This window comes from Sinocyclocheilus grahami, unplaced genomic scaffold (genome assembly GCF_001515645.1).
Source record: "Sinocyclocheilus grahami isolate Dianchi unplaced genomic scaffold, SAMN03320097.WGS_v1.1 scaffold1300.1, whole genome shotgun sequence".
NCBI classification, from domain to species: domain Eukaryota; kingdom Metazoa; phylum Chordata; class Actinopteri; order Cypriniformes; family Cyprinidae; genus Sinocyclocheilus; species Sinocyclocheilus grahami.
The window spans coordinates 299336-314308 of record NW_015506479.1 but is presented as its reverse complement, the minus strand read 5'-3'; the positions used below and the strand labels follow the sequence as shown (position 1 = coordinate 314308).

General features: G+C 38.1%; 1 protein-coding gene across 1 annotated transcript in view; it reads right to left on the bottom strand.

Annotated features, from left to right (window-relative positions):
* atrx (ATRX chromatin remodeler) overlaps nucleotides 1-14973 on the bottom strand; it is a 66553-nt gene that overhangs the window by 19803 nt on the left and 31777 nt on the right. The window contains exons 12-21 of the mRNA XM_016254988.1: nucleotides 14714-14860; nucleotides 14078-14255; nucleotides 12258-12395; nucleotides 10342-10517; nucleotides 10072-10189; nucleotides 5651-5781; nucleotides 4724-4818; nucleotides 4496-4635; nucleotides 1579-1729; nucleotides 1368-1468 (exon numbers count right to left, since the gene is read on the bottom strand). Of these exons, the coding sequence (XP_016110474.1) occupies nucleotides 1368-1468; nucleotides 1579-1729; nucleotides 4496-4635; nucleotides 4724-4818; nucleotides 5651-5781; nucleotides 10072-10189; nucleotides 10342-10517; nucleotides 12258-12395; nucleotides 14078-14255; nucleotides 14714-14860 (1375 nt within the window). The remainder of the gene's footprint in view (nucleotides 1-1367; nucleotides 1469-1578; nucleotides 1730-4495; nucleotides 4636-4723; nucleotides 4819-5650; nucleotides 5782-10071; nucleotides 10190-10341; nucleotides 10518-12257; nucleotides 12396-14077; nucleotides 14256-14713; nucleotides 14861-14973) is intronic.

Sequence of the window (14973 nt, the reverse complement as noted above, 5' to 3'; positions counted from 1 at the left end):
ACGTGTTTGAGAGAGGTGGGGCATAGAGGACCTACAATAATGTACAGTATTTGAAAAATAATGTGTTTTTTGAACATTAAAGCATGTCAACATATTCTGTTACACCAAATAATGATCTTTAAAAAGCATCATATGACCCCTTTAAAACATAACCGACTGCATTTACGAGAATGATCGTCGAGACGGGTACTATTGACATAATTCTGTGTGTATGTGTCTGTTCAAACATGAGAAGGAGGTGATGCGAAAGACGAATCAACTCGGTCTGAAACGCGTCTCTCTGTGCGTGCGCTTTGCAGGTGTGCGGCAGAACTGAAGAGACGCTGTGTGAGATGCGGCTTGTGAGCGCTTCAGGTGTGAGTCAAAACGGCAAAGAGTTGTTTTCTGCAACTTATTGCACTGAACTCTTTTCAACGTCAAGCAATTCTCTGCTATATGCGTCGAACTAAAACTTTGACCTTTTGCAACATTTTGATTTAAGTAGCCTATTATTAAAATGATAATGATATCGCACGCCGTTGCGATACGCATATTGCGATATTTCGATATATCGTGCAGCCATAATAGGTGGCAAAGCCCAAAGAACTCATGTTCAGCAATTAATATTGTGGCCTCCCACACTCGTGTTCATAACTAACATTTCATATGTTTCCAATTATTCCTCTGTGATCTTTTCATTACAAATTGCAAAGCCTTAAGCAAACATTTTTTTGCAAAATAAAAAAGGCCTAATCATTTTCAAAATGAGAGTTAAAACAGCTGTGAGGGTTTAATTGGGTCCGTGACCTTATTCCAGAGGCTTTATGTTTACATGCACATATTTGTGTGTTTCTGCGGGCACTTAACCCAGATCGGTGTCAGATGTGTGCGCAGATATCAGGTGAGTTTCCGCATGTAACCACAGTTTGCGCTCACTTATTTGCTGATATCAATGTTCAATTTACAGCAAACATAATTCAAATAAAAACATAAGCATACAACAAAACACACATAATACAAACATGGACATGGTCAACGACATGGAAAGTCGTATAAGATGTGGAGCAAGACATTACATTTTGAACGTTTTTTTTTCTTTGGAAGTATGGACTGACCCATTACGCACAAAAAGACCTGTACAACATGTAAAAAATAACATGTACAACAAAAGTAACTAGTCTGAGTTTTGATTTCATGCTGACATAGTAAAAATTTAAAATGATGCACTGCACAAAATAATGAATACAATATCCTGTCATTCTTTGTAAGAGATTAATTATGAAAAGCATGCAGACTTTGAATGGCAGAAATGTCTAGCACAGAAAATTCAAAAGATTACAAAGCACCGTGATTAAGGCTCAAGGAAAACATTCCTAAAAGTGCCTCACCTTTGTACGGCGAAAGCTTGCCTTCCTCTTTGGCTCTGCCTGCCAACTCCAGGAAATCTTCAATGAGGTCCAGAGAAATGAGAGACTGGCTGAACACCAACCTGAGCACACAGGACACGTGACCGTCACATATCTGATCGTATGACATGGAAGACGATAAATTCTGAGCCGGAGGAAGAACTGTTTGCTAATCTGACAAAACTTAACTCACACTTTTTCTTCCAATTCTTCAGCCATGCGGAGGATCTCAAAAAGCAGCACAATTTTCCCAGAATGCTCCAGCACCTCAGAATCTGTCTCGGTCACAAACTCTTTGTACCAGTCAGGGGATGGGCTGCCAGGACCTGAGTTTGACGGCCGAACTGAGGAAAACATCACAGATACACACTGTTGTGGCCATATTTGCAGAAAACTTGCACGGTAGGTATCAGATAAAAGTCGTTTCATTCAGTGTTCCTTTCCAGCTGTGGTGGCAGGACCCCTTCACCCAAGAATAATCTGCACTCAAACTCAGAATTCAATTTATTTTAACTAAAAAAGGCAAGTAAACAGTAAAAAATAAATAAATAAGACACAAATGAAATTAACAGTACATTAAGTTTTCCAGGTAGGTCTAACAGTAATATTTAGGTACAGAATTACTACTGAAACTGAACTCAACTGTAAAAAACAAAACAAAAAACAAATTCAACTGTAAAATAACACTGGATAGTCTTCACTGTATAATTAAATCATAATGACACAGACAGCAGCAGATTTATTTAGGCTGCTGAAGAATGTAGGTAACCAAACAGTTGATGGTCCCCATTGACTTCCACAGTACGGAGAAAGAAAAAAAAACATGCAAAAGTTTGGGAACCCATGGCAGGATCTGTGAAAATGGGAATAATTTTAACAAAATAAGAGAGATCATACAAAATGCATGTTATTTTTTATTTAGTACTATCCTGAGTAAGATATTTTACATAAAAGATGTTTACATATAGTCCACAAGACAAAATAATGGATTAAATTATAAAAATAACCCCCTTCAAAAGTTTGGGAACCCTTGGTTCTTAATACTGTGTGCGGTTACCTGGATGATCTATGACTGTTTTTTGTTTTGTGATGGTTGTTCATGAGTCCCTTGTTTGCTCTGAACAGTTAAAACTGAGCACTGTTCCTCAGAAAAATCCTCTGTGTCCTGCAGATTCTTCAGTTTTCCAGCATCTTTTGCATATTTGAACCCTTTCCAGCAGTGACTGTACGATTTTGAGATCCATCTTTTCACACCGAGGACAACCGAGGGACTCAAACACAACTATTAAAAAAGGTTCAAACATTCACTGATGCTCCAGAAGGAAACACGATGCATTAAGATCAAGGTAAATTGTACTTAATTTGTCTTCCTGGAAACATGCAAGTATCTTCTGTTGCTTCCGAAGGGCAGTACTAAATGGAAACAAATTATATTTCAGCAAAATAAGAGAAATTGGGATGACATCATCCTGTTCTTAATGCATCGTGTTTCCTTCTGGAGCATCAGTGAATGTTTGAACCTCTTTTAATAGTTGTGTTTGAGTCCCTCGGTTGTCCTCGGTGTGAAAAGATGGATCTCAAAATCGTACAGTCACTGCTGGAAAGGGTTCAAATATGCAAAAGATGCTGGAAAACTGAAGAATCTGCAGGACACAGAGGATTTTTCTGAGGAACAGTGCTCAGTTTAACTGTTCAGAACAAATAAATAACTCATGAACAACCATCACAAAACAGAAAACTGTCATAGATCATCCAGGTAACCGCACACAGTATTAAGAACCAAGGGTTCCCAAACTTTTGAAGGAGGTTATTTTTATAATTTAATCCATTATTTTGTCTTGTGGACTATATGTAAACATCTTTTATGTAAAATATCTTACTCAGGATAGTACAAAATAAAAAATAACATGCATTTTGTATGATCTCTCTTATTTTGTTAAAATTATTCCCATTTTCACAGATCCTGCCAGGGGTTCCCAAACTTTCGCATGTCACTGTATACTGTATATATTATGGAAGCCAATGGCTACCATCAACTGTTTGGTTACCAACACTCTTCAAAATATCTTCTTTCATACAGGTTTGGAACAACTTGAGTGTGAGTAAATGATGAGTCCATTTTTAGGGGAACTATCCTTCTTTTCACACTGAGGACAACTGAGGGACTCAAACACAGCTATTAAAAAAGGTTCAAACATTCACTGATGCTCCAGAAGGAAACACGATGCATTAAGATCAAGGTAAATTGTACTTAATTTGTCTTCCTGGAAACATGCAAGTATCTTCTGTTGCTTCCGAAGGGCAGTACTAAATGGAAACAAATTATATTTCAGCAAAATAAGAGAAATTGGGATGACATCATCCTGTTCTTAATGCATCGTGTTTCCTTCTGGAGCATCAGTGAATGTTTGAACCTCTTTTAATAGTTGTGTTTGAGTCCCTCGGTTGTCCTCGGTGTGAAAAGATGGATCTCAAAATCGTACAGTCACTGCTGGAAAGGGTTCAAATATGCAAAAGATGCTGGAAAACTGAAGAATCTGCAGGACACAGAGGATTTTTCTGAGGAACAGTGCTCAGTTTAACTGTTCAGAACAAATAAATAACTCATGAACAACCATCACAAAACAGAAAACTGTCATAGATCATCCAGGTAACCGCACACAGTATTAAGAACCAAGGGTTCCCAAACTTTTGAAGGGCGTTATTTTTATAATTTCAGCTATTTTTTTTTGTCTTCTGGACTAAATGTCAACATCTTTTATGTAAAATATCATACTCAGGACAGTACTAAATAAAAAATAACATGCATTTTGTATTATCTCTCTTATTTTGTTAAAATTATTCCCATTTTCACAGATCCTGCCAGGGGTTCCCAAACTTTCGCATGTCACTGTATACTGTATATATTATGGAAGCCAATGGCTACCATCAACTGTTTGGTTACCAACACTCTTCAAAATATCTTCTTTCATACAGGTTTGGAACAACTTGAGTGTGAGTAAATGATGAGTCCATTTTTAGGGGAACTATCCTTTTAACCGCTATTAGTAACAACAGCACTGCTTAACTCCTATCTGTACAGTTGATTTTGTCAGTAAGCTCAGTCATACCCTCTTCCACAGGCTCTGCTCTGTTGCGCCCCTCAGGGTTTCCTCCACGAGAGCTGGTGTTCCACTCCTTAATCACTTCCAGGTCATCGCTGTCGGACTTGTCTGAGCTCTGCTCTTTCCCTTTGCCTCGTTTCTTCTTTCTGTACGGGGGTTTAGAGAACCAGATCAGTCATAATACAGGAAGTAAACAGTACAGTTACCAAAGAAGAGCAAAGACTCATCTCAAACCTTTTGGGCTTCTCATCTTCAGAGGTCAAACTCATGGAGGACTCCTCGGTCTCTGAGGCTATGAACTCCTCCATACTGTCCTCGTCGAAGTATCCCTGTTAGCATGGAGGGGGGAAAAGCAGTAAAGCAGCTGCAATTGTAATCAGTTAAAGAGCTAATTCAACCAAAAATCAAGATATTTTGAATGAAACCCCCATTGAAAGTCCAGGTAACCAAAACGTAGAACATCCAAAAAGGTTGTAAAAGCGTTGTAAAATAAATGCACGTGATTTGAGCGGTTTAATGCATGTATTGCGAAGAGCTTAATACGATAAACCGATTTAATATAGGCTTTTATACACACAAAGATACAGCACGTCACATGTTTGTGTATGTACCAAATGTGAAGTGCTCCATGTATGTTTGTCAGTCATTTTGAATAGATTAAATGTAGGCTTTTATTTAAATCATATAAAGCGATTGTGTCTCTTTTCATTTGGATTAGGATGGATTTATGACTATTTTGGATCTTTAAACGTTTGGTTACAGGACTTTGTATGGAGGGACAGAAATCTCCCGAGATTTCATTTTAAATATCTTCATTTGTATTTCAAAGAAAGTCTTCTGGACTATCTTTGGACGGTGAGTAGATGACAGAATTTTCATGTTGGGTGAACTATCCCTTTAAATGATCTAATGGCTTGTCTAGTTTTCTAGGGATTAACATAATAAACCTGGGATAGATAATGTGAACCTGAGAATGTACAAAAGTGCTTCTTTGGCAACTAAAGAACATCATTTGGCTCCTGTATATGCGTCCTGGCGCATATCCTGGCGTCCTGTATGTGCACAGAAAGCGATGACTCCAGGCAAACTTTCCCTTCAAGTAAATTCCCCCGGGGTTGTGTTTTCAGAGAAGTCTGCAGTCCGCTGTCTTTATTACCTCACCTTGTTTTCTTTACTGATATAGTCCAGCTGGAGGCACCACGGATGGGTCCAGATTCTGCTGAGCATCTGGAAATCCTGGAAGAGTTTGGTCCCAGCGCGGCCTCTTCCACTCTCCAAGGCAGAACCGACACCTGTTCAGAGGGAGACGTTTAGCGCCCGCTGCTGGCACGGTTTCTAGCCCAGCGTGCCAGAGCACGGCGCACCACAGCGCCCTAAATCCTGAATTCAGATTAGCCCAGAGGATTAAGTGAGCAGGTAAACAAGGTCTTAGGACTGTGAGAGGCTCACGTTGCCCGTTTTCACACTGATACTTAGAGAAGCAAAGCAACAAAATCCTCCACTCCACCAAAAGAAAAAAAGAAAAGAAAAAAAACATGCCTATGCAAGAAAGGCTTTGCTACAAACATCTTAAAACTGCTGTGCGCCATTTCTGCAATTCACCAAGCGGATTTGCCAAACAAATGACTGGCTATGTTTAAAAAGAAACACTAGCATACTGAATATAGCACAGTGCCTGAACCCTGTCTACTAGAGATAGGCACGAGTACCTGAGTGACGCTGAAAATCCATCATAACAGCGATGATTGCGTGACTGGAATCACTTTGATAAGGAAAACAGTGAATCTGTCATACACATAACATTATAATGAGAACACTATGGTCACAACATTGTAAATAAATTATTTGTGCTTTAGTTGTAAGTGTCCCCCTGAAATCAAAACTTAAGTTTTTGTTTTTTTTTACTGTATGATTATGTAAGTCTTAAGTTTATCTATAAGCTAGTGTTCCAGAACAATGCCAAAATTAATATTTAGACAATATATGCATTCAAAATGGACAGTCTCTCTACCACTAAATACAGATCAGATTTGCACTTCAGCTTCTCATCAGATTATTTTGTCCAATCAAATGCTCTCTAGAATCTGAAGCATCCCAGACCTTACACTATAAAAGACACTAAAGCTGCGGCTGAAATCGATCACTTGTTATTATTATATATAGCGACTAGTACATATTGCATTATATACTTTCACTCAGGGCCTAAAATTAACTTTTTGCCACACCTGCTAATGGCCGGTGACATGATAAAATTTACCGGCCCAAATTTTTTTTACCGGCCATGAAACTCTTTTTGCAAAAACAGGCAGCTATTACTACTACAATAACTAAACATATTTACAGTGTTTTTAATTTGTCCTGCTGGTGCATTTTCCCTCAGTTTTACCTATTAATTATAGCCATTTAATTGAAAGCCATTATTTTTAACATTTAATAGGCTCTGAAATATATAACAACTTTTAATTTAAGTTAATTTTTAAGTGATTTTAAAAATCTTCACACAAACTATATTATATATGCATAAACTATACATATTAATCTTTATTCAAGCTAAAAAATTTAATCAGCGACTAGAACAGTCCAAGGATTTCTCTTTTTATTTTGTTCTCTGATATAAATCAATGACAGACTTCAGCAGATTTCACTTTAAAATCAGCGCCGTCTCTTTAAAACCTGATGCATGTGACGCAGATCTGACACACATCCAATTTTCTCCCAACTCTTTACGGTCATTTAAGACTTTATAACTCATTTAAGACTCCGTTTACAAGGTAACTCGCCAAAACCGCGCATTTTGACATAATTGTGTGTGTGTTTTTGTCCGTTGAAGCACTACTGGTGAGCTGTCTGGAGCGGCTCAGAATACAGCCCAACGCGCAACCTTTCAAACTATACTTCACTGACTGCACCGTTTAGGCGGCGTAACCCTAGGTAGCCTATGTGTCGCCGCATTCTCGGGTTATGAAGAATAAAGAAGGGAAAAGTGAATCTTCCGAAATGAAGCAGCAAAATCTTCTCAGCTAAAAGTTATTAGAAGCGTGTCTAGGGGCAAGCTGGCCATCACACTGCTCTGACCTTATCAGTCCGTTTGGATCATATTATTTGATTCGCTCTTCTCGCTTATGACAGAACAGCTAATCATGATGATCGGGTCTTCGGAAAAGATTATTTTATTTGCTTGTGTCAGAAACAGCGAATCTCTTTCAAAACTGGCTGTTGTTTTCACATCATTGCATTGTTATAATTCGTAAAAGTTGTACTGGCGACTGACACGGTTACATGGATTCGCCAACGCTGATTTTTACTCGCATTTGGCGCTTGGGCGAGTGTTAATTTTAGGCCCTGCTTTCACTATATATTTTGCACTTTCCATTGGGGTGAATAAATTCTAATTTCTTTGTTTGGTTACAGGACTTTGTATGGAGGGACAGAAATCTCCCGAGATTTCATTTTAAATATCTTCATTTGTATTTCAAAGAAAGTCTTCTGGACTATCTTTGGACAGTGAGTAGATGACAGAATTTTCATGTTGGGTGAACTATCCCTTTAGGATAGTTCAAGGGGTTAACATAATAAACCTGGGATAGATAATGTGAACCTGAGAATGTACAAAAGTGCTTCTTTGGCAACTAAAGAACATCATTTGGCTCCCTAGTCATTTTTTTGGGGGTCTGGCATCCTGTATGTGCACAGAAAGCGATGACTCCAGGCAAAGTTTCTCCTCAAAAAGTCTTCTGGACTATCTTTGGATGGTGAGTAGATGACAGAATTTTCATGTTGGGTGAACTATCCCTTTAGGATAGTTCAAGGGGTTAACATAATAAACCTGGGATAGATAATGTGAAACTGAGAATGTACAAAAGTGCTTCTTTGGCAACTAAAGAACATAATTTGGCTCCCTAGTCCTTTTTTTGGGGGTCTGGCATCCTGTATGTGCACAGAAAGCGATGACTCCAGGCAAAGTTTCTCCTCAAGTAAATTCCCCCGGGGTTGTGTTTTCAGAGAAGTCTGCAGTCCGCTGTCTTTATTCTTTATACACTTTCCATTGGCGTGAATAAAGTCTAATTTCGCACCAGCATCACACGAATCTCCACAGTGCAAACAATCTCCGTTGTTACGCGAAGAGAGTATCTACAACGGGAGGTAAACATTTTGACTAGCACGGTCAAGTTCACTTGTGCATTTGCATCCTTTTGTGCAAATGTAAGTTGTAATGTTATGCTTATGTTTTGTACCTGATTGATATCACAAAGGAGGCGTTTGGTTAGGTGAATTAACCCGCTTTAGTTTACTGTTGTTCAGTCGCTCTTCAGATTCAGCTCAAGCGTCGGTCACGCTACACTTTACATTCCATTGACTTCCATTTATACTCATGTGAATGCGTGAGACAGGAAATGCAAGCTTATACAAATTTTGATGCATTCTGCAAACTTCAAGGTAGGTGTACTCTAACCTGCGAATTCGTAACATGTGAAAACTTGTGACCAATAGTAGATTAATATGTCACGGTTTGACCTCTTGAATTAAAAGAATGTCAACTTTAAATCTGCAGGATTGCAGTAAAGTAAGAATGCATATTTTTGCTTTTTAGATGTATCATATGTTGCACATGCTCAAAGTCTAGTGTGACCGCAGCGATGCACAACATTAGTGACTAATATTGGAGTATTTGAAGCAATCATATCCCTTTTAAACATCAATGTTATGTTATTAATAATCTAACCACTTAAATTTTTCTCATACTAATACCAGGTACAAACGGGGCCAGAGTATAGTCATCGCTGCATACAAAGATGGGATAGAATTAGTATAGGATAGCAGCATAGCTGGGATAGTACTTGAACAAAAAAAAAAAAGTCACAGCAGCTTTAACACTGTCTAAAATGCTGAATGCGAGTTCAGCTAAATGCAGCATGAAATTGGATCAGGGTTCAGGTAAAGCAGGCCACCAGGACAAAAGCTCAAGCATTAAGGCAAAGACAGTGTCTGTTTGGTGGTCTCTGGGGGTATGCACCCACAGTCACAACAGCAGTGCAGTAGCATAGCAGCGAGCTCTGAGGAAAGCTGGCCTAATGAGCCTCTGGCTGGGAAATTCTCCCAAAGCTCTTCATTAGATAAGGACGTGGGAATTGGTTCAGATCGCCCTGCGGCCTGGTGCCAGCTGCCATTCAAACTCTCCCAGCTGCGGAGCTGCTTCAGAACAATCGCGGCCTGAGCAATAACACCACTAAACCACTTAATTGAAAAAAATCAGAGCTAGGGGGGAAAAAGCTGGTTTCAACTCAGGAGACTCAAATCTCCAAACTGAAACGGAACATTCAGTAGAAACCTGATGTAAAATGAGATTTTATCAAAACTTGTAAAACTGTGCTGAGTTTTACAAGTTTTGATAAAATCTCACTTTATCAATTTTTTTTTTTCTTCCCACTGGTCAAATGGTCTCTGTTTGTTCAGCATTATGACTATTTGCACTGATGAGTCCGGAGATGTTTACTATGAAAATAATTAGGGAAAATGTTTCTGTAACAACAAAGAGCAAATGTGAAATAAACAGAAGTGTGTAGTGTGATGTAGAGTTGTACCTGTAAAGTGATCCAGATAGTATCGGTAAAGCTTGCACTGAATGGGTGATAACCGTACCGCTAACACATACTCGTGTTTTGGTGGCAGGAATTTTGTAAGGGCAGTGTAGTCTCTTCTCTGTGGAAAACAACCATTTTTACAAGACTGTTACTCACAAACAAGCACTGAATATATCACTCATTTATGGATATGTATTATGCAAAATCACATGACTTGACAAATAAATCTATAATATTCAAACTTTGAGTGGCTGTGGTCATTCGGCTTACTTGGACGCATCCTGCCAGCATCTCGTAGAGGATGTGTGCACGCTTCTTCATGACTCGGACATCAACGAACGTGGAGTCTGCGCACTGGCCGTTCTGGATGGGGTTGATGAAGCGGTTTCTGAACTCTTTCACTGATCCCAGCAGATTCTCCTTGATGAAGTTCACCATACAGTGATCTGAGAGGAGACAATGACACTTATTCAAGGCTTTCCACATTCAGAATGATTTGTTTTCCACCTCAATGGCACAACCATGAACTGCCATAGACTACCTGAAGCATAATGGACATATAATACTCCAGACCGACTAGCTGCAATGAAATTTCTGGGAGTCAAGAAGCACTGACTGTTTAGAGCTAGTTGGAGGTTAGATTTTTTCCCCCCTAAAGCAATAATTTAGTATTTAAAGCTGCAGTCCATAAGTTTTGCCTCTTTGTCGCCATCTCCGTTTGAAAACCTGCAATTGCAGCTGTTTGCGGAATTATCTTCATTGTGTGGTTTGTGCTCCGGCACGGCTCCAGCGCAGATGAATGTAATGTTCTGAAGAGTATGTGTGTGTGGCAGTCAGTCACTGCACTGATGTGGATATTTAATGTACTTTGCAATCACAGATTCTAGCCTATGTCTTGGAATATATGACCCAAATAAGCATTTTCACTGGATATTGCCATCTGAACAAGTAAGTAACAAGTCTGCCACGTTTGTTCTGACCAACTGAGGAAAAAAGCATTGCAAAAATCGCACTACCGATGGAGATTGAATCTAAAGATCAGTTAGCTCATATCACATCAAACCGTGCAAATTATTTTTTATTATTATTATTATTATATACTTTATCCTTAAACGAGTAATGTTAACAACATCAGCATTGCATGACTGAGTATAGTCTGTATAAGCAAGTAGATTTCAATTTCTGCACAGTCTAATCTCTAATTGTCATACCACTCGAATTTCATATTAAGAAATTATTTTAACCCAAAAAGCAAACTATGCTCCCTTTGAACTGGCTGTCTTTATAATACAAATCTTGTGTAATCCCAGGCTATCTGTAATCAGACGCACATTTAAAACTGCAATATAATTAAAATTTCATTCACATGTGATTCATAAACACAGTCCTTTCCATCTGAACAAGTAAGTAACAAGTCTGCCACGTTTGTTCTGACCAACTGAGGAAAAAAGCATTGCAAAAATCGCACTACCGATGGAGATTGAATCTAAAGATCAGTTAGCTCATATCACATCAAACCGTGCAAATTATTTTTTATTATTATTATTATATACTTTATCCTTAAACGAGTAATGTTAACAACATCAGCATTGCATGACTGAGTATAGTCTGTATAAGCGAGTAGATTTCAATTTCTGCACAGTCTAATCTCTAATTGTCATACCACTCGAATTTCATATTAAGAAATTTTAACCCAAAAAGCAAACTATGCTCCCTTTGAACTGGCTGTCTTTATAATACAAATCTTGTGTAATCCCAGGCTATCTGTAATCAGACGCACATTTAAAACTGCAATATAATTAAAATTTCATTCACATGTGATTCATAAACACAGTCCTTTCTGGATTACAATCCGCCATTAAAATTATAAATTTAATTATTCTGGCTGCTGTGAGAAAAGGCTACAAACGATCCGCCACCTGCAGGATCCTCACATCCAGCCTAGTAGCCGGGACAACTTCTTTATGTTTACAGACGTGACGTAATGATCGAATTCGTGCCATGATCAAATTTCCCGCGAAAACCTACCCGTACCACTCAAATTAGAAAACATTATTATAAGCTAACCGTTGTGAATCTGGCTAAAGTAAGGCGATAGTTTTGAACACTGGCTGGTTATGTACTTGCTCAAATATTGTTGCTGGCCTCAAAAAAATTAATAAATAACAACCATATTGGTCACTCACACTCTATCAGGTTGTTCTGCAGTGGCGTTCCTGTCAGCACCACTCGCCGACGAGTCGTGATGGAGTTCATGGCTTTGGAGACAGCAGACGCTTCGTTCTTCAGCACGTGACCCTCATCACAGATGACAAAATCTGGACCTGTACATCAAAACATTATTCATTCAGTTAATTTCCACCATCTGAATGTGTGCAGTGCTGACATGAAGTGCTCCCACAGCTTCTGACTAGCGTTGCATGATATACCTGTACTAAAATCTTGATACCTTGCTTTCAAAAATGGTATGATTCCTCATTTTATTAGTACCGGTACTTTAAGAATAATGGTGTTTTAATAAGAGCTGTATTTCCTGAGCTGCGTCGATGTGCAGCATCAGGGCAATGTGTGTGTGTGTGTGTGTGTGTGTGTGCAGCGCTCTGCTTCCACTCCATGCATGCACACTGGCCGTGACAAACTTTATATATCCATGCGGAGAAGGACTTCCGCAAGTTATTGACAATTCAAGAGTGAATAAGAAACATGCATGAATGAGAAAATAAAGCGCAGGACGTGTTCAATGATATAAAGAGATATTAACTTCGAAAAACTCACCATCACAAACTCAAAGCATGCTCACGGAGAGCCACCTCTCTCAGCACGTGATCGTGAATTCAGATCTCTTTCAAGAGTTATTGCGCTTCAACGGTCAAATACACACAATTATGTTAAAATTCCCGTCTTTACTCAAGGGAATGTAAACAGCTGAGAAAGAGAACGCAAGTGTATCAATATATTTGATCCGTGCAGCTCTTAAAGTGACAGCAGGCTAATATTCCTGCTGCTGTCTGTATCAATTAGTCAAACAAAAGAAAAAAAAGAGAAAATCACTCACTTATCTTGACTGACAAACTTTAGTAGCTTTAATAAGGATCAATGTAGGAATGTTTAATTCATAGAGTGAAGACTATACAGTGCTTTATACTTTTACATTTTGATGATTCCATTTCTGTATTATCTCTTACACGAATGCTGCTGTTAAACAGACCTACTGTACCTAAAAACACTGTTTATTTAATTTGTGTTGTGGTATTTGTCATTTTGTTTGTTACATGCATCTATGTTCTTATTATTAATAATAAAGATAAATTAACACAAATTATTATATCATGATATAAATTGTTATTGTGAAATAGAAGTATTCATATTGTGAAATAAGATTTTAGTAATATTTCCCATCCCTAGCTCATGCCCTGAAGTCAAATGAGTGTGATTTATTTTGTGACATAAACTGTTTCACCATCTGAGTTTGATGGGCAATTAAGGGTTCTATTAATTGTTTTTTTTAAATGATAAATAAAATAATAATAATAAATCAAATTTTCCTGTTGTTTTCGATTTTTGTGTTGGTATCGGTTCAGTAGTAGTATCAAGATAGTCAGGTATTGCATCAAAGTCAAAATTTTGGTATCGTGACAACAGTACTACTGACAAACACATTTTCAACTAAAGCTGCAAGCAGTGTTGAAAGGGCCCTCGAAAATGCCCTATCAAACAGCCCTATTTACAATAGTTTTCTAATTTTAAGAATTCCTTCACAAAAATCATTAGCAAATCAAACATTTTACTGAATAATCTATATATATATATTAGGGCTGCACACTTAATCGAATTTCTAATCACGATTACAATTATGGATGCCACAATTATGTAATCGTTCAAAGCAGCAATTAATCGTTATATATATATATATATATATATATATATATATACACATATATAAGTTTTTCATGACTTCTCCATGACAGTTTTGAGTGGAAGCGCTTTGCTAATGCAGTAACTTCACCTGGATCAACTAGAGTTTTCTGAAAGACTTCTTTCAGCTTCTTGCTCTTGATGTTTCGTCCTTGCGTGAGGTTGCGGTACATCTCATAGCCTATAATCATAACGCCGCCATCCTCCTGCCAGCGCTGTAAAGCGTACGCTCTCTCCTGAGGTCTCTTCACTGTGGCCAGCTCTGTCACCTGAAACACAAGGAAGGAAAAGACACCGACATACAGTGAGATTAAATGTCAACAACTAACTCCTGTAACTGATCACTGAAGCTGTGGTTCTCAGCTGGTTTCTTTTTACTGGACAAGTGGCAAAATATGTATTAAGAGGAAAGTACCAACACTTGCATTTGTTAAACAGGTTTATTTAATTTCTAATTAAATTAGGATTGTGCACATGACACACCATAAAATGCTGAGGATAGCCAATCACAACAGTTCATTTACATATACATATCTTAAAGGTGCACCAACAAAAACTCCTTAATTAAAACTTTTTTCCCCATTTAAATTCTCGACACACATTACATACAATATGGTCACTTCAAAATACATTTTTACTTTATTAGGTTTCAAATGGACCCTTGTGAATAATTAATGATGGTAATGTGTAATGGGAAGATCTACGTGATACAATACCAAATCTCTACCTCTAAACTCTCCTCATCCTTCAGGCCTACTTGCCACTTTTCAAACTCATTGAGCCAGTTGAGCACAGTGTTGAGAGGACACACCACCAGAGCTGTGCTGAAGTTCATCTTCTCGCACAGCAGCACAGTGTGGAGAAACGTCACCACCTGCAGGATGACAAGAGAACAGCAGAGTCAAACACTACCCATCTCCTTCTATATATATATATATATATATATATATATATATATATATATATATATATATATATATATATATG